This window comes from Falco rusticolus, chromosome 9 (assembly GCF_015220075.1).
Source record: "Falco rusticolus isolate bFalRus1 chromosome 9, bFalRus1.pri, whole genome shotgun sequence".
Lineage (NCBI taxonomy): Eukaryota > Metazoa > Chordata > Aves > Falconiformes > Falconidae > Falco > Falco rusticolus.
The window spans coordinates 42,826,032-42,844,222 of record NC_051195.1 but is presented as its reverse complement, the minus strand read 5'-3'; the positions used below and the strand labels follow the sequence as shown (position 1 = coordinate 42,844,222).

Here is an 18,191-nt window from a genome sequence, read left to right as displayed (position 1 = left end):
CCACCTCCTGCTGCTCATTTCTCTGTGGCTGCACGTGCACATGTGCTGAGCACGTGCGCAGACAAGCACCTGAGGACACAAGCTAACGCCTGGTCACCTCTGAGGGCTGCAGAAGATTGAGCAGGAGATGTCAAAAGCAAACAATTTAAAGCAACATATTTAATTAAATTCAAAATGAGAAGTTGTTGCAAGTCCAACAATTGCAGTCTGCAGAGCTCCAGCAGTCTCTGGGGAAAATTAACACAAGCTGCTAATAGGAACATCCAATTCCACCAGCGTCTTGGAGGAAACAGTGGTGGTGGTAAGGTAGGAAATAATCTTGAGATGAAACAATTAACGATCAGCTGTGTGATAATCACAGAATGTCATCATTCAGACAGGCAGACACAGATGCATGAAGCTTAAAGGAAAAAAAAAAAGCCACAAAGAAGCTTCCTCCATCTCTGCCATCTTGTCAGACCCTCAACCCCACAGCATGGCCTCCAGTGGCAATTCCACTTCCCATCGCTCTCCTGGCTTTGTACGGGGTGCGAAAGGGTTTGCTTTCCTCCCACCATTGCTTGCAGGGCAGTGTTCATCCTGGGGGAACTGATCCGTGTTTGCAGGAGGGCTGAAGCCCAAGAGGCAGCTCGGAGCAGAGCCCACCGCGAGGACCATGCCTGCGCGCACGGTGCCTCTGCTCGCTGACCTCCATAAACCACCCAGTCTGCAGTTCAGCAAGGTGCCAGGCAGAGGGTTTACCACATCTCCTCTGGGATGTGCCTCAGAAGAGGGGGGAAGGAGGTAGTGAATGCCCTGAGATGTCTTTGAAGTGACAGAAACCTGCTTTATGCCCTTTGCTTTATTTCCACTTATAAACCAAAGCCCTACAAGCCCCTAGCTAAATGTAGCTCATGCTTCCTTCTGTACGCACCGGAGGCTCTCACCTACCTCTCCTACTGAAGTACCCAGATACAAACATCCACCCACACCGTATATAACCTCTTTGCAGGCTGTAAAAATGGGAAGCTTTAATTGATACTATATTTCAAACTGTTGTGCAGCAAGGACATGCTCCAGGCTGAGTCCTCTAGGGTATCTTTCTCCAGCCCTGCCTTCCGTGCAAGCCGCTCCCATTGCTGTACCTCTACTTTTTGAATGATTACTTACACGAAAGAAAAAAACCCCAACCCTACTGTTGAATGCATAGAGCTGAGTGGCTCACATATTCATAACAGGTTTTATTACTCAGATAGAGGGACTCTCCTTCCTTTCTTCCCCCTTTGACACTGCTAAAGGGTCCTCTAAATAATGCTTTGCATTTCCATATAGTCATAAAAGCCACTACTATTCTTTCTATAAATCTGAGCCATCTCTGAAATCAGTGATGCCTTCTGCTCAGCAGAGGCAGAGGCTACCCCAAAACATGACACCCTGGAGCAGCAGAAGGGAGAGGACGCTACAACCAGCACACCCTGAGAGAAGGTTTAGAGGCACCGACCTGTCCCACTGAGGCACGAGACCCCAGCCCTCCCTGCCAGCTCCTGCCAGGCTTGCCTGGGTCTGGCTGCCCTGGGAAAGGAAGGCATAGCAGCTGTGCAAACCAGCCAGTAATTGCTCAGAGGGGAGAGGAGCAGGGCAGGTGAACCACATCAAATGAACAAAAGAAAGAAAACGAACCGAGAGAGAGAAATAAGGGCAATAGAGACAGGCTGGTTATTAATACTGCTGCTTGGAACGTATCCTCTCAGCCTTTGCTGCCAGTTGGCTTCTGGTCCCAGTCCTTCCCCTCCCCTTTCCCATCCAGTGACTTCAGTGGGCTTGGGAGCTTCTTTCTCTAACGCTGTTGCTGGAGGCATTTGGTAGGGCTTTTCCCCCTCCTCCTTTTCCCAGCTTGGCTTTGGCTCCTGGCGCGCTGGAGCTTGCTGGCATCTATTTAAAGTTTCCTTCAAAGATGAGTTTTCATCTGCTAGGAGAGGGATTTCTTTCAGCCTCTGCTTTTGTTTGGCTTTTCCTGCAGAGGTGTTGGGAGCTGCTCCGCTTTAAGATTTTCCTTGGCTACTGGCATCTATTGAAATACCACATTTCAAAAAGGAACGAGAGGGTACCCTTCTTTCACATGGGAGTATCTCCCATGAATGCACCATCCTTGCCTTCTCACAGAGCCTGCCTTATCACTGTGCAAAATACAAAAAAGAACAGCTTCAGGAACCAGACTATTTAAGTGCACGGCAGCATTTACGAGATGTGGTGCATGCCATCAGGTGCCATGTGCGAGGCTGGTTTCAGACTGATCACAGCTCCCAGCCTCGGCCAGGCCAAAGACATCAGCTCTGCCATCGCCTGGCTCACAGGGGGATGCCCACACCAACCCTCCTTTGCACCTAGGCAGAAAAAGATCTAAACCCACCCAGGAGATGGCCAGGGAAAAGAAGTCCCCTGTTTTCCATCAGTGTAAAACTCTGGGTGCCAAGCTGCTGCAAGCACAGCGAGCCACGTTCTTCCTGGGTATCATTAAAATTTCCCAACACAGCTCAGTTCCACGATGTCTTTAAATTTTTTATAATATTTTGCTGTCAGTTGGGTGCCACCCTGGGATTTGTTGTTATTCAAAAAGAAGGGACAACTTTAAGAGCTTTTCTCTTCCCAGGCAAGGGACTCCGCCATCACATAAAATGATGAGATTTCAGTAAAAGTGATGGCCACTGCAAAACGTCTTGGCTGCTTCTATGTGAAGAATTTGACTGTTTCTCATAAAAAATATTAAAAAAGTTTTCACAGTTTGTAATTATATTTTACAGTTTCATTACAAAGCTCATTTTAATTCTTTTCCAAACCGTTTTCACCAGTCCTCTTGCCACTTTCTCTTCGGAAAAGTCATTAAGTCAGGACTGGAGATCATCCCATTTCCCCCAGTTTCAAGGATATTAATCTGTTTTATTGGTATTTCATTGTCATTTCCATTCGAGTGTTCTCCATATTTGCATAATTTGCATCGCCACCCCCTTCCCGGTGACAAGCACAGGCTCAACTTTTCACTTTCTTTCTACAGAGCCACATTGCATTTTGTTTTATTTCCTTTTTCAAGGAAACGCTGTCTTCCTGGGCCAGAAGCAGGATGCCGAGGTCCTGTCTCCATCACTGCCTTCCTGGCTGACCTTCAGCAAGTACCAAAACCCACTGTGATCTCCCGGTCCAAGTGAGGAACTGGCCAGTGTCCATCTCGAAGGGACACAAGTTAACACTGCGGCAGCCTCATTTCCCAAGTGCAAAACCAGTTTCTGTTCTCCAGCTATTCAGAATAATGATCTGTGAAGACTTCAGGATATTTATGTGCAGCCTGAGTAATCCTTAAAGCCTTTTAGAAACAGGTCAAGGCATAGACAAGTCCCTTGCTTCAAGTTATGCTGTTTTCATGTCTCCCCTCTACTGATGTCCCGTCCCTCCAATCTGAGATCACAAAGTAGACGCTCACCTCCTCTTCCCTTAAGGGATGAAGCTTTGATGGCTGGGATTGCCCACGTACCTGGAGACTGGGCTGTGATTTCCAGTCAGCAGATCAGAGCAGATGCAGCCTCACCCACCAGCAATGGAGGCATCAGCTTACTGCACACAACAACCGTCTCGTAAGCACCATCGGGTGCAGACATAGAAGTGGGGTTAAGGAGGCAGCGAGGGTCAGTGGTGGGGCTGGGGAGAGCACGAGTTCCATCAGTGTTGCAGTGCAGGTAATGTCCTACAAATGCATGTCACAGCCCAGGAGAAACCACTCCTAGCAGGGCTTAATCTCACTTCAAACACACTGGTGAGTCCCTCCCCGCCACAGGGTGATAGTCTAAGCCCCCCTCCACCACCTCCTACTGCTGCCACGCCACCACACCTCTTTAACCATCTACGTCTCCCCAAAATATTAATCTCCCCCAAGAGCTGCCCTCCATCCCAGCCCCCAAAGTGGGAGGCTGTACAGGAGCTCACCATGCTGGGACACCCCAGCAGGTGGTGATGCACTGGCTCCATGCAGCATGTTTCTGGCAGAGAAAAAGTGCCTCCTCCGCATGCCCCAAGCAGCAAGATGAGTGCAGGAGCTGAGGAATTGGAACCGACTGAATAATGGGTCCCGTCTGCTGGAAGAAAATGAAATTTGCCCTCATGTTACTGAAAACTTGCACTTGACGCTCACTGCACATTATAAAGAAAAGGTCAGTGAAACACAACAAATGCAAGGAGCCCAGTTGGAGAAAACAATAAATAGTGACAGCAGCCCTTGTCTAATTTTTCAAAGCATCTCTGCCTTTGCTCAAACCCTAGCAATTTCGCTCTGCACTGCTGCAAGGGGCTGGGATGAGCAGCTTTGCTGCTGCAGGACAGGAGGACATTTGTCTGTGCAGGCTCCCAGGGCTCATCAACGAGTTTAGAGGAAAACAGGAATATCCATCAGACACAAGGAGCAGTAGTAGTAGCAATAATAATAATAACAGTAATAAAGGACACAATTGAGATTTTGGCCTTGAGCTTGCAGATGTGCTTTGCTCCTCTGGGAAGGGGTATCCCTGCAGCTGAATGCAGCCAGGGCAATTCTCAAAAAGAGGAACCCCATGTCCCAAACACACCCAGGTGGGGCAGTGGGGTCCAAGGCCCCAGAGGATCTTACCATCCGCGATGAAGTGCTCAGGTACATGAAGCGTCACCTTGACAGTCAGCGGGCAGGAGAGCTGGGAGCCGCACACCACAGCCAGGACGCAGGAGCTGACTGCAATGAGGGTCAGCGCCGTCTTGTTGACAGGGCTCTTCATCGAACCTGGAAGGCAGAGAGAGGGGTGGGTGGCCACAAGACAAAGCTGTACCAGAGGCTTGCTTGGCCTTCCCCTTCCCTGTGTGGATGCAGGAGAGCCCCAGCCTTGGGGAAGGGCAGGCACTGAAAACAAAAACTCAGCTTGGTAGCACTGGAAGAGCTCCTGAGGTCTGCAAACCCCATCATTCCCATCACACTTTGTTTGGCTGGGTTTTCAACAGTCCTCCTGTTCCACTCATTCAGTTACATCCATCTTGGGGACTATATTTTCCCAGAGGAGGAAGAAAACCTGCTCAGAGCCCTGTACAGGCCCTCACCCTAGGAAGCCCTCCTCCTGCCAGGCTCCCCCAGTGAAGGCACCACCACTTCTTGCCAGCCTTGGTTTATTTGGCAAATCCTGTCAAGTTACAAAGAATACTTAAGCCAAATCTGAGGGCTGCCTGGACTGTGGCATTGTTTGCTTTCACTTAATGCCAAGAGAAATCTACACCTGTAGATGTTATATAGCACCAATGAGCGCTAATCATTTGCACAAATATATATCAATATTCAGTCATCACAAGGGGGCTACACTAAACAACAAAGCGACCTACAGAGCCAGCCACTTCTGACAGGCAGGAGATACTGCAAAACAAGTTTTATTCTGTCAGGCAAAGAAATCTCCCACAAAGCAGCTCTATATTTTCTGACACACAAAAGCCAGCTGCCGAAGCAGGTACCCAGCCCACCCGGTCCCCAGCAGGCACATGTGGGTCACTCTCAAAGTCCCATCCCTCAGCGTGATGGCCACGTGCCTGGTGCCATGGCTAAGGATGCCAGCACCATGAAATAAGCCCATGAGGCTGGGGAGAAACCCATCACCCCACAGCTCCACTCAGACCTGCACGATTGGCCAGGCTTGGCTAGTGGCTTCTATTTTATTTGGGCTTTTTTTGAAGCATTAGTCAAAAGTCAACGAGCCAACGAGAAGCTTGAGCATCTGCATGTCTAGAGAGGCTGTCAGCAGGTACAAACCCACGGGGTAACCTCATGGAGCAGTATAATATTAAGATGACTGAATCACTGTCAACTGCAGTTGGGTGGGAGAGAGCAACCCCTGAACTGCAAGGAAGGGGGTGAAGCTGGGCGATACAGGCTCATCAGAAAAGACCTGGCTGCCCCAAGAGATTCAGATGCCCTTGTTGGACACAGGACAGGAGCATCCACATGTTGAAATAAGACATCCTCCATTGATGTCCGCTGCCCAAGAAGGGAGCAGCCCTGGACCCTGCACCCTGGAGGCAGCACTGCTCGCTCCCTGCCCAGCCTCTCTGGACCTGGGGCTGCCCCACCTTTGCTCCGACTGCACCGCATCCCTTACGGCCACCTAGTCCGACACCTCGCAGCAGTGCTCTGCTGTGCTCAAGGCTAATGACAGACAGCTTGCAGAGCAGCCAGGTCCCTTCTCCAGTGCTTGTCATCCTGAATAAAAACCACCTGGGGAGTATGGCAATGCCAAGGAGAGGGCACAGCCCAGCAATTAACCCCAGGCACCGTGCACTTTATTACAGTGCAGCTGAGATGAGCAAGTTCCTGGCAAACCTGACCGTGTCCCTGCTCAGGATTCAGGTGAGGACACTTACTTATTTTTGGAAGCCAATCCAGCCTCCCCCCTGTTGCTCCCCTGGCCCCTGCCATTTCATCAGCAAAGCGAGATTTAAAAAGCATCAGTCTGAAAATTGAACGGGAAATACATCCAGCAGGTTAGCACTTGCACACCCTGTAATTTGACCGAAGCTGCTGTTAGAAATGCTGGTGCGAGGGCAGGGATCCCACGCTTGGCCCAACCTGTGTTTTCCAGGCAGGGCAGCATGCCCCACCGAAGCATCCCCTACTGCAGGATGGAGCCTGCACAGCGGATGCTCCAACCAGCATCTGCAGGACAGGAGAAGTGGTTGATGTGCTGGAAAACACACCCATCACTACAACCGCCAGGAGTATGCAGATAGATTATTTATGAAGCATCTTTTACTTTCCTTATGCATGCATCATCTAAACAGCCTTCCTACCCCTTTTTCACAGCTTTATTGCCTATCTCGTGTGCCCTTCACCTTGCAATCCCGATTTTTTCTTCCCAATCTGTATTCATATCATCTGCATAAGTTAGCACCTCCTCGGGAGGCAAACTCAGCCTCTCACTGGGCATACTGTGCCTGCACAAACCCTGCGTTGCCTTGAAGTTACTACACGAACACAAAAAGGAAAAAGAGGGGCGGGGGAAAAAAAGGGAAAAAGCCTCCATTAGGATAAGTGGACGTGGCCAAATATACAATAGACCACAGAACACTGGATTTTACCATTATAAATCACCTTTCAATCCAGGGTCTTAAAGTGCTTTGCAAACATTAAATCGCAAATCCCTTACAAGTTAGACAAGTATTATCCCCTTTTCACAAAGAGCCTGAATCACAGGTACGATGGCAGCTTTCACCATCCTGCTGTGGATGCGAAGCTGCAGGAATTAGAATCTGGGAGCTCCCACCCCCATCAGTCCATGTGGCTGCTTCTTTCCCCATGACTGAGAGGGGCACAGGAGCTTGAAAGAGCAAAAAGCCCATTACAGCTCAATGAGCTTGAGCTTGGCTGTCCAAGGAAAGGGACAATGTGCTACAAGTCTCCTTTAACTACCTTCCCTGCTCCCCTGCCTCCTGCACCCCGCTTGTTTCCACCATGGCGCTAATTATTGACCTCTAGAACCGCCTGACATTGGCTTTGACCAACTGAACCAAAACAACAGGTCTTCTGCTTGAGCAGAAATTGGATTTCCAGCTCAGCTTTTTATTGCTCATGGGCAGTTTGTTGCCAAGTATGAAGGGAGGCTGCTGGAAAAGCAGATCCTTCCCTTGTTCTTTAAATAAAGGGACACAGCTCCTGTTTTCCATCCCATTGCCTGCTCTTCAGACCACTGATGCTCCAGCAGAAGCACTTCTGTGCTGCATTTAAACGCCCATCTGGAGATAAACAGCTTCATGCCAGGCCTCTAAAACCAGAAGCAAATGTGTTCTTAGCAAGCCACTGCTAACAAAACCAACCCCAGCGGGTTCACCAGAGCTTCATGCTCCTGTTCAAGAGGTGAGACAAAAATGATCCATCCCACCCTTGGCCCAGGGAGGGGATCCAAACCCAGCTCACTAACACCGGCAGCACCACATAAACCACAACACTGCAAACGAGCTCTGTGTGGCTGAGGCTCACTCTTTCCCTCCACGTCATCTCCAGACTTTCAGGGAGGTGTTTACAGTGCAGATTTGCAAACTCAGGTCCAGCAAACAAAGCTGGTATCAACCTGCTTTATGAAGAGGAGGAAGCTTGAGAGGGATTTCAAGACCTCCCTGGATGGCTGATGGGACTCAGAAGCCCCGAGAGCCTCAGTAACCAGCACAAGTCTTTGCTTGGATCTTGTGGGGTCCAAAAAACCCAAGAGGCAGATGGGAAGCAGGCATGGCCAAGACCAAACTCACTCCCCAGATTCCTCTGCCCTAATAAATCTTTTATATATTGAAATGACTTCTCTATACCTTTAAACCAATTTCTGTTGTGTTTTGGATGGTTGCAACAGAGTGAGTGGGTGCCCAAGCGCTCAGCCAGTCTGTTCTGGGGGGAAAGTGATGGTCCGGGGGGGGGGGGGGGGGGGGGGGGGGGGGCGGCAGACCCAGGGAGCCTGTGCCTGAGCAGCGGGCAGAGCAGTGAGCAGAGCAGCAGCAAGGACACACAATGGGGATGAAGAATAAGAAGAAATTACTTTCTTTCTGACTGGGGAGAAGTAACTTCTTCCCCCAGCCTGTGAGAGCAAAGGAGAGAAGTAGAAAGGAAAGGCAAACTGCTCCATTTTAGCGCAGATGCTTCCTGCTAATGATCCAATTAACAGCAGCTTAATTTAACTGGAAGACAAGAGAAGCAGCCAGGACTGTGGTCAGAGGGGTTCCTGCCACTACCACCTTTCCCACCCAAGATTATTTTTTTTTTTCTCTCCTTTAACACCCGTGCCAACTAGCCCAGCTCCAGCCTCCTGGAGAAGACAGCGGTCCCCTCCGCAGACAGCTCAGAAACCACTTGCAAAGCGCCACATTCCCCTGAAGAATTTGCACCTGCTGCAAGATGAAGATAAATTCAAAACCACTGGTGTAAACACTCTGCAAACAGCCCCTCCAAATGCACCGTGTCTCCTTTGAAATATCATTTCCTTGTGCAGTTAATTACTCCCTGCTTTGTATACTTTCCTTTGCTCACCTAAAGGACAAGGGGGGAAGGGGGGAGGGGACGACAGCAACAAAACTCTGAGCTCGTTTCTTTTTAATATTGGCATTACTGCCTAAATTTGGGGGGGGGGGGGGGGGAGGTATGTTCAGAACACATACGGATTTACGAGCAACACAAATATCCCATGCTCTTGGTAATATGATGTTTCTAAATCAGGCTCATAAATACATGCTTGGGAGATTAGTCTATAAAAAAAATAAACTTTAATTACCCCATCTTTATCAGCACACAGCCCATGGTGTTAGCCATATGTGGGTGTTAAACGGCAAGTGCTTTGCAATCTTCCCCACCCCCCCGGAGATAATAGCATAATACAGAATGTTTCGCGGCTACTCGGATATTAAAATGTATTTCTATCACCCGAGGAAGACGGGGCTGGGGAAACTGGGCGGGAGAACAGCAAGTGCCTGAACTGCTTAGCAACGTGTGGCGCAGCTGCCAGCGCCCGGCCGCCGTGCCGTGCTGCATGCAGAAGCACCCGGCGTGGGGTGAGCAGCACCCACAGCACCCCCGCGGAGCAGCGAGCCCGCTGCAGCCTGCCTCGCATCCCCAGCATCCCTGCGCCGCTCCCCATGCATGCCAATGTTGCTGGCTTGTTAGAGGATTTGGGCGCTCCTAATGATCCTCCCTGATGTTCCAGCAGAGGCTCATTAATACAGTACGACAGCGTTTCCAGGACACCCTCACACACAGAAACATCTCAAGGTGTTTTACAAGTGGGAGATCATGTTGACTCAAATCAAATGCCAATTAAGATGAGCAGTGGTGTTGCAGGCAGCTTTGGCCACGGAGCACCCCTGTGACAAGGAGCAGCACTGCCCATCTCCCCTCCCCTCCCAGCACCAGCCCCACCCCCACCCCCCACATGAGGATGGGCCCTCTTTCTCCAGCACGCCTGACACATGGGATGGGATAGGACGGGATAGGATATCCTCCTTCCATCCAGACACAGCTCTTGTGCACCATGGTCCCCGCAAAGCCTTCATGGACCACCCTGCCCCAGAGCCACTTCCCTCAGAAGGGGATGGATGTTGATGCAATGACCCCCCACAAGCAGCATCTGAGCAGCTGGGTGAGAGCCTGAGCAGGCGCTTCATTATGTGTCCTCTCTACAATGCCTGGTCTCAGCCCCTCCTTGAGCAGGCACCTTCTCCATCGCTGCCTTGAAGAAATCCCAAGTGAAGGTGCTCACATCTACAGTCAGGATCTGGACCAGGGCTTGGGCACGGGGCTGTCTCAGCCTCATCCCCAGAGTCAACAGGATGGGGATCAGCCCCGAAGCAGCAGCTTTGCTCCCCCCATGCTGGGGGAGACCCCAGGGAAGCTCCTCTCACCTCCAAGAAGGCAGAGAGGGTGCACACGAGAAGGGACGGGTGGGGAGGGGAAGCGAAGAGGAAAGACGGCTGCATTGTGCAGCAGAAGAGTGAGATCAGACACTTCTGGATTTATAGAGGATTTGATCTTGCTAAGCACATGCTGAATAAGATTAATACTGATTAATTTTTTTATGAACATTTATGTTTTAATGTTCACATATGGATTACCCATTTATGAATTACCCACTAGCAATTAGCCGAGGTGTCCCCAGGTATGGCAGGGGGGGCTACAGAAGAGGCAGCCCTGAGGCATGGGTCAGGGAGAGGAGTATGCTGGGCGGGGGGCACAGCCACTGCAGAAGGTTGGGGTCAGGCTGCCGGACCTGATGGCGAGGTGAAGGGCTCTGCGGCTGAGCTCTGGCATGCATCACAGCCTGCAGCACTCGCCCCGGCGAGCTCTCACACTCCTCCAGCAGCCTGAGCCTCAGCTCTTTATGTGCTCCTGGAGTCTTAATGCCTCATGTACTGAATAAATGTATTTACTTCCTATTTATACAGTTGCCAGTGGTGCTCCCCATTTGCTCTAAAACACTGTGTCTGCAGCTTGCAGGGAGACAACACCAGCAAATTTCAATCAGGATTGAGGAGGAAGAGTAAGGGGGGAAGTGGAGGGAAAGGAAAAGCCCTGAAGGCTGGGCAAGGAAGGGGCAGCAGAGGGAAGGGGTGAAACAGAGATGGCCAAGGTGGCACAGGTTGAGATGTTGGTCATTGCTGACCCACCAGCTCCATCACCTCCAGGGTCACCACCTCCAGCCCTGGCCACCACGGGCAGAGTCTCCTGCCCGCACGTCTCAGACCTCCCCCGGCACAGCAAAGGGGGAAGGAAGCATTTGTGCAAACCCAGTTTGTTCTCCCGGCACTGTTAGATTTTTTGCATTTCTCTGGGCATGGACAATTAAAATCAATGAAGTCAGTTTTGCTTTCATGTTCTTGGTGCTGAATCGGTTGAGATAAAATCACATTAAAGAAACAGTTACATATTTAAAGGCAGAGATTGCCTGCACTGGAATTTTCTTTCACACAAATCAATGGAAATACTTCTCCTGGAATTAAGGTGTGATCTTTTTTTTGTTTTAAACTCCAAATGAGTCCCAATTTTACAATATACAAACACAAAGGCAAATCTGAGTGGAAGGCTTCAATTTAAGGAGGAGGTAAAGCAATTTTCAATACAGTGTAACGAAAACATTATTCCTACAGGAAAAAGAAGAGAAAAAGAAGTAATCATTATCTATGAAATAGCTCGTGTTGAGTCACAGCCCAGGGAGGACTGTGCTGGGTGAGCGAAGGGCTGGTCAGACAGCTGAATTGATTTCAGAGACTGGGAAAAAGCAGGGATGGAGGCCAGGCTGCCTGGGAGGGCTCAGGACCTGGCAGGAGATGCCTCAGTGCCTGGCAAGCCGCCCATCACTGCTGGACCTCCACCACGCTGCCCACCCAAGCTCTCCCATCGCAGACAGAGCCAGGCTGCTGCCTGGGATCTGGGCTGGGACCTACAAAGCCAGACGCTTTAAAAAAAAAAAAAAAAAAAAAAAAAAAAAAAAAAACAAAAAACCACCACCAAAAACCAACCCAAACCCAACCAAAAGCACCGAAACATCTTTCATCTTTTCCCTCCCTCCATTATTTTTGGAATAGATGCAAACTAACCCAACAGGGTGAGACTAAAAATCTCTGCTCTGCAACAGTTCCCTGGGGCTGGGGCACATCCCCTCCGTGCCTCAGTTTCCCCTGATGCCAAGCACCGCACAAGGACGAGCTTCATCAGCACAGCGTGACATCCACCACTCTCTGCCTCCTCCCACTCCTCCTCCTGCTCCATCCAGGAGATAAATCCATCGTGTCAGGCGCGCCAAGCACCGGCACCAAAACTCGTCTTCATTTTCCAGCCAGCAGTAACCCTCGCCTTCCTCCCGCCTGCATCCAGCACCGTGTTTATGTTCCGCTTCCTGGGAAACAAGAGGCTCGTTACCATGCGGAGGGCGACAGCAGAGCGATTAGTGAAATTTGTTACCCACATGCTCTGAACAAAATTAAATTAAAAGTGCTGCTTTGCTGTCAAGATAAGGGCCAAGCCGGAGAGATAATTTTTCACTCTCAAACACTCAATTACTTGCTGAGGCTGTATCAGATACAATCAAAAAATAAATAAATAAATAGAAAGACCCACACTGCCTCCAGGAACAGATGTAAAAGCCGTTATCTCTAGCACAGTCCGACGAAGTTAAACAGCCTGTGGCTGCTGCGGCTCTAGGATGGCTTTAATTGCAGACCCCTCTGCTCTGGCTTTGCAACCACCTTCCCCAGCTTCCCTCTCCCCCAAAGCTCAGTACCCCTGACACAGGCAGGAGCGTGTGTGCAGCCTCACACCTACAGCCACGGGGGACTTACAGGACCAAAGATGCTGCTGGAACAACACCAACACAACTTTGCTGGACAGACAGCATCCAACAGGGATGGAGAGGGGCTCCGCGTGGGTTTTATGTGCTGATGCAGTGCCTGCTTGCTCTGTGAGCAAAATAAGCCATCAGGCAAAAGCACCACGTTTGTTGGCTCGCTGGAAAAACCAGCATCCATGACGGAGCTTTGGAGAGCTGAGAAGGGTTGGAAGTTAACAGCATCCCTCCTCTGCACCACTGCCCTGGGGCACTGCAGTGGTCTGGGCACGGGCTGCAGCCTGCGGGGTGGATGCACTCTGATGCTCTGGGAGGTAAAGAGGAGACTTTTAGCACATAGGTATCTCAGCCCCAGAGATCTGGGGAGTCTAGGTTGCATGGGACCCCAGCTGTCCCCTCTGGGATGCTCCACCCTGGCCTTGCAATGAGCAGCACAGCTCCACATGCCACAACCCAGCTGGGTGTGCGCCAGACACCAGCACTGGCCTGTCCGTGTGTCCCTGCAGCCAGTGGCTCTGTGTCCCCTTCCCAGAGAAGCCCACGCTGCAGGGGCTGGGGCACAGCCGGCTGTACCATGGACTAACCGACCACACAAGCAGGGGATGGGCAGCAGCTGAGCCAGCACAGGGCTGCCAGTGCCTGCAGGGAGGGAGAAGGATCCCCAAGCACATTCAGGCAGCACCGGGCATGGACAGACCTATTATTCCCTCTTACTACTGTAAGCAACCCAAATCAACATGTTTGCTTTATTGCCTTTTGTCTCCTGTTTGATTCCTGACAGCATCTCCCCCAATTTGAAAGCTGCCGGCACAGCGAGCTGAAGCTGGTGCAGACACGGCAGGGTGATTCCCTGAGGAGCACAGCAGGGACGGGGCGACATGCTGCCCACGGCATTCGCTCAGCCCCGGCAGGGCCAGGGGCACCAGCAGAGCACGGAGAACGGTACCCAAATTTCATTCTGCATTTCGTTTAGTTCCCCATGAAATAATAAGTGTCTGCTGCCTCCGGAGACAGGCGAGGATCAAAGCAAAGCTTCCTCATATGTAACAGACTCCGAATACCTAATATTCCCGTATAAAAGGCCTTGTTTTAAACACCAAATACAGAGGCAGATCAAAGCTCAGCTTCTCATTTCTCTAACAGCTCTCAGAAGACTTCACCAGCCAGCAAGGCACACACACACATGCACACACTTGCTGCTGACACCAATCCAAGGTACATAATTGGACTCTGCTAATTTGTCTAAACCATCACTGCATGCTATGGAAACAGCTGGGTGCCTTGTTCATGGAGACCTCGGCCAAGGATGATCCCAAAACCACACCCTCCCTTCTCTGAGGCGCTGGGGAGCTCTCCTGGGATGGCAGCAGGTTGCTGGGGTGGGAAGGTACCACCTGAAGAAAACTGATGCATGAAAACGGCACAGGATGTTTCCCCTCTCCTCTTTTAACACGCTGCAACAAAGGTGATGCCCAGAAGGATGAAACAATCCCGGAGCCGAGTGTGGAGGAGCCGGCTCGGGGTGGTCTGGGTGAGGCTGAAGCAGGTACCAGAGCCTGCCTGAAGAGCAGCCACCAGCTGAGGACATTCAACGGGAGATCCCAGCTGGGTCAGGGTGCCGGGGGCCCTCCAGCACATCTCAGCCACCATGGTACCAACAGCATCGCTTCGTGCTTGCACCCAGCGCTCCACTATGTATCCAGGTTTCCAGCAACTCTCTGTGCCTGACCTTTCTGCCTGAGCGGGGGGAGCAAGATCAGCCCCAGTCCCAGTGGCTCACCAGCAGCTGCGGGGACCCCTGGCAGGTCCCAGGGCTGCAGACAGCAGCCAGGCTGCAGGAGGGGCAAGAGGCTCTCCAGATCTCCAAGATGAGTGGGGTCGGGATGTTCAGCCCCTCACAGGGTCTCCGTACGACACCGGCACTTTTCCTGCCTCAGTTTCCCTTAACCCAGGAAGCTGCAACAGCATCTGCTCTGCAGACTGGATGTGATGCTTATTTACTCTTCGTTTAACCCTTAGAGACCTTCTCCTGGAAGAGGTTTTAAAAGAGCAGGAACGTTTCTGTGTTACAGAGCAGCTGTGCCAGGGCCCAAGAAAGCAGACGGAGGTGGGGGAGGCTTGTTCATGCCCCCCCTCCCCACCAGTGAGCCAGCGGGGCTCGTTAAACTCACAGAGACCTTGATGAGCCAGCACAGAGCGTGGGGGCCAGCAGGGAGCCTGGTACGGCCTTTGGAGTTACAATGCCCATTCTTTTATCCACACACACACACTCCTCCCCACTTTTCCCCCATTTGAGTAGCCATTGGGCAGGCACGGCATGCGACCTGGGGAGTGGGGGGCTGCAACTCAGACCCGGAGCTGAATATGTTTTGCTGGGCAGGAAGCAAACACCACACCAGAGCAAGGGGGATGGAGCAGGAGCGATGCACGATGCAAGCAAGGTTTGTCATGGGCTCTGCCTCCCTGGTTTGGGGGTTTTTTTTGCTGCTAATATTTTCCTCTTGAACTCAGAGGGGGACCTGACTGAACACATCCCATGCTGCTCAGAAGAAGAGAGGAACAAAGTATCAAAGCTTGATATCACCCGTGATGGGCAGCTAGGGGTGTGGATTAGCATCCCTACAACACTGGCAGGTTACCTCTCACAGAGACCTCAGCGCTGGTGAAATGTGAGGTGACTGACAGCCCTGGAGACAAGAGACATCCATGTACCACAGCTGGCATGCGAAGAGGTTCCCGTGCTTCCCAGTTCTCCCAGGGGAGTGGGAAAAGGGGAGAGCCAGCCCCCACAGCAAGCAGAGCCCTGAACTGCACAAACCTGTAGCAAACAGCTTGCAAGAATATTCTAATTCCCGGAAAATCTTGAGGAAGGGCAAACCAGACATTGCTGGCCCCAGCTGAGGGTCCCTCCCACCTCCATGTGGCCTGACAGCCTTACTCAGGATGAGTAAAAAAATGTCCACTTGTAAAAGCAGGACATGAAGTCCAAATGGCAGCTCCCTTGGGAATGCACTCCAGCCCTGCCATCAGCACTGCCATCCAGAGCAGAAGTCACACTGATCCATCAGAAAGTAGGTGGTGGAGAGCTGGCCTGGGCACAGAGCTGTGGTGAAGAAAAGGGGTGCCTCACTGCAGACGGGTATGAACAGAGCACTTCTGGGCATGAGCCAGCTCCCCAGAGACACTGGTGACCAGTGCTGCTTCTCCCAGCACAAATCCCAGAGATGGGACTGAGCCCAACAACACCAGACAAGGAACCAAGACTCCACAGGAAAGTCTCCTCTGCATGATTTCTTATGTTCTCCCCGCCTCTAACTTCTCTGGAGACTTTCCAAAGACAGGAACACAAAGGGATCCCACAAACCTAGAAGCTGGGAAGATGCACGGCGCAATACACTGGGACCACAGAAGGTGATGCCTCAGCCATCCCTGCCTCTGTACCCAGACTGATCATTCACTTATCCGTGTATTCCAGAACTGAAAACCAGGCATGACGAGGTCTGCTGCTCCTGAGCTACCAGAGCAAGCTCTCACTCACTCAGTATTTACCTATGGGAATGTCCCTCTAATATACCTTGCCAAGGGACTACGAAACCTGCAGTCTTCCTTCTACAGAAGATAAACAAAGCCCATGACCACTTAAACCAGCTGGCTCCAACAAAGCTCAAAGTCAAACCAAAGCTACATGCCACCTAAGTGGAAACTTCCCATCGCATCAGCTGGGATCAACGCCTTGACAGTATCAGTAATTAGACTCAATCCTGCAGAACCTAATCTGAGGAGAGAAACTTGGAGGAATCTCTCTCCTCGGACCTGATATCTATCTCATGGCTCCTGCAATGACACACAACCATGGCGAAATTGATACAAGAACATCACTGTAAGAATTAACTGTATCTGACGATGCATCCTTCTCTATTAGAGTTACGATCTCGTCCAATTATGGATCTTTGCCGAACTTGTAATTATGAGTTTAGCACTGTGACTTCCCACTAAGCTATTGCTTTCCTTCCACAAGGGAGAGAAGAGTCAATCAAAGGATAATGGAAAATTCCTTTCAAGGACGCAGCGATGGCAAAACTTAGCTAGACAGGAGGGGAAATACAATGGGGACTTTATGCAAGACAATCCCCTTGGTTAGCCACCACCGAACATGAACAAACCGGGTTCTCGCAGCATCACTCAAACACAGAAACTCAAACATAGATCTAACAGCCAGCTCCGCACAACCGTGCGAGGCAGCTCTTCCTCCCGAATCCCCTTCAAACCCAGTCATCAAAGCTGCACAGGTGAACAACAGCTTATTCAAAGGAAAAAAAAAGGAATCCTTCCCATTTATCTATTCCTTTATATTTGCCCTACAAGGAAGCTTAAACAAACAACCCAAAGCCAGCTTATATGTCAATAAGAATATCTTTGTACCCAGCATCCAGCACAAGCGTGCTTCGAGAGACTGACAGAGCACTTGACCTCTCAGGGAATGGCGTCAAGGCAGCAGGAACGCAAAGATTTATCTGCTTTTCATCAAAACAGTTTTCTACACCTAGCGCATGCCTCCCCCTTCCCTGGAGGTAACTGAGAAAACCCAGACTTCAGTGATTTTTCTGAAGTACCCAAGGACCTTCACACCCAGCCCAGTATTTCAGAATAACTCATTGAAAAAACTACTGCAGCACTTAGGAAATTTTCCTCCTGCACCAGCAACTTTTCGGGACCATTTCTTTTGTCCCTGTTTGCAACACAACCAATTTCTTCCTTCTCTTGCACACCATTTTCCCCTTAACACAGCTATGTTCGTACTACTACAAGTAACTTTAACTCATGAATTCTATCCCTGCTTTTTCATCAAAAGCTCATTTTAAACTCAGTGAGAATTTCTCATGGTTCTAAAACACATGGAAAAGGAAACAAAAAATTGAATGCCCTGCTCTTTGGCAGGAATAAATGCAATACACCCCTTTGCATATGTGTGTTTATTCCCATGTGCAATCATCAGGCTGATCAGAGGTGTTGAGGTAATTTCACATTCAAATAAACACATTGCAAGCATTTATTGGAATGCCTAATCATTGAAACAAATGGGGCCGCGTTTGCGGCGGTGGGCGCAGGCATCTATCTGGCATGCTGCACTCTGCTGATGCCTGGCTTAATACGGAAAACAAATGGAAGGAGCAGACCCACTGTGGAATTTTTAAATTGCTTCCCAATATAGCTATTTCCTGACAGTGATTTTTCAAATGCAGCAGCAGCAAGGCTCGCCCTTGTCCTCCGTCAAAACACTTGGTCCGAGGGTCCCAAACAAAAGCCATCCAGAGTGATGTGGCCGGAGGAGATGTGGACGCTAATTTC

At 50.6% G+C, this 18,191-nt stretch overlaps 1 protein-coding gene across 1 annotated transcript in view; it reads right to left on the bottom strand.

The window, feature by feature from the left end:
* The window catches only part of ASTN2 (astrotactin 2), a 353,959-nt gene that overhangs the window by 216,461 nt on the left and 119,307 nt on the right, over positions 1–18,191 (bottom strand). The window contains exon 6 of the mRNA XM_037399819.1: positions 4,631–4,777. Coding sequence (XP_037255716.1) covers positions 4,631–4,777 — 147 coding nt within the window. The remainder of the gene's footprint in view (positions 1–4,630; positions 4,778–18,191) is intronic.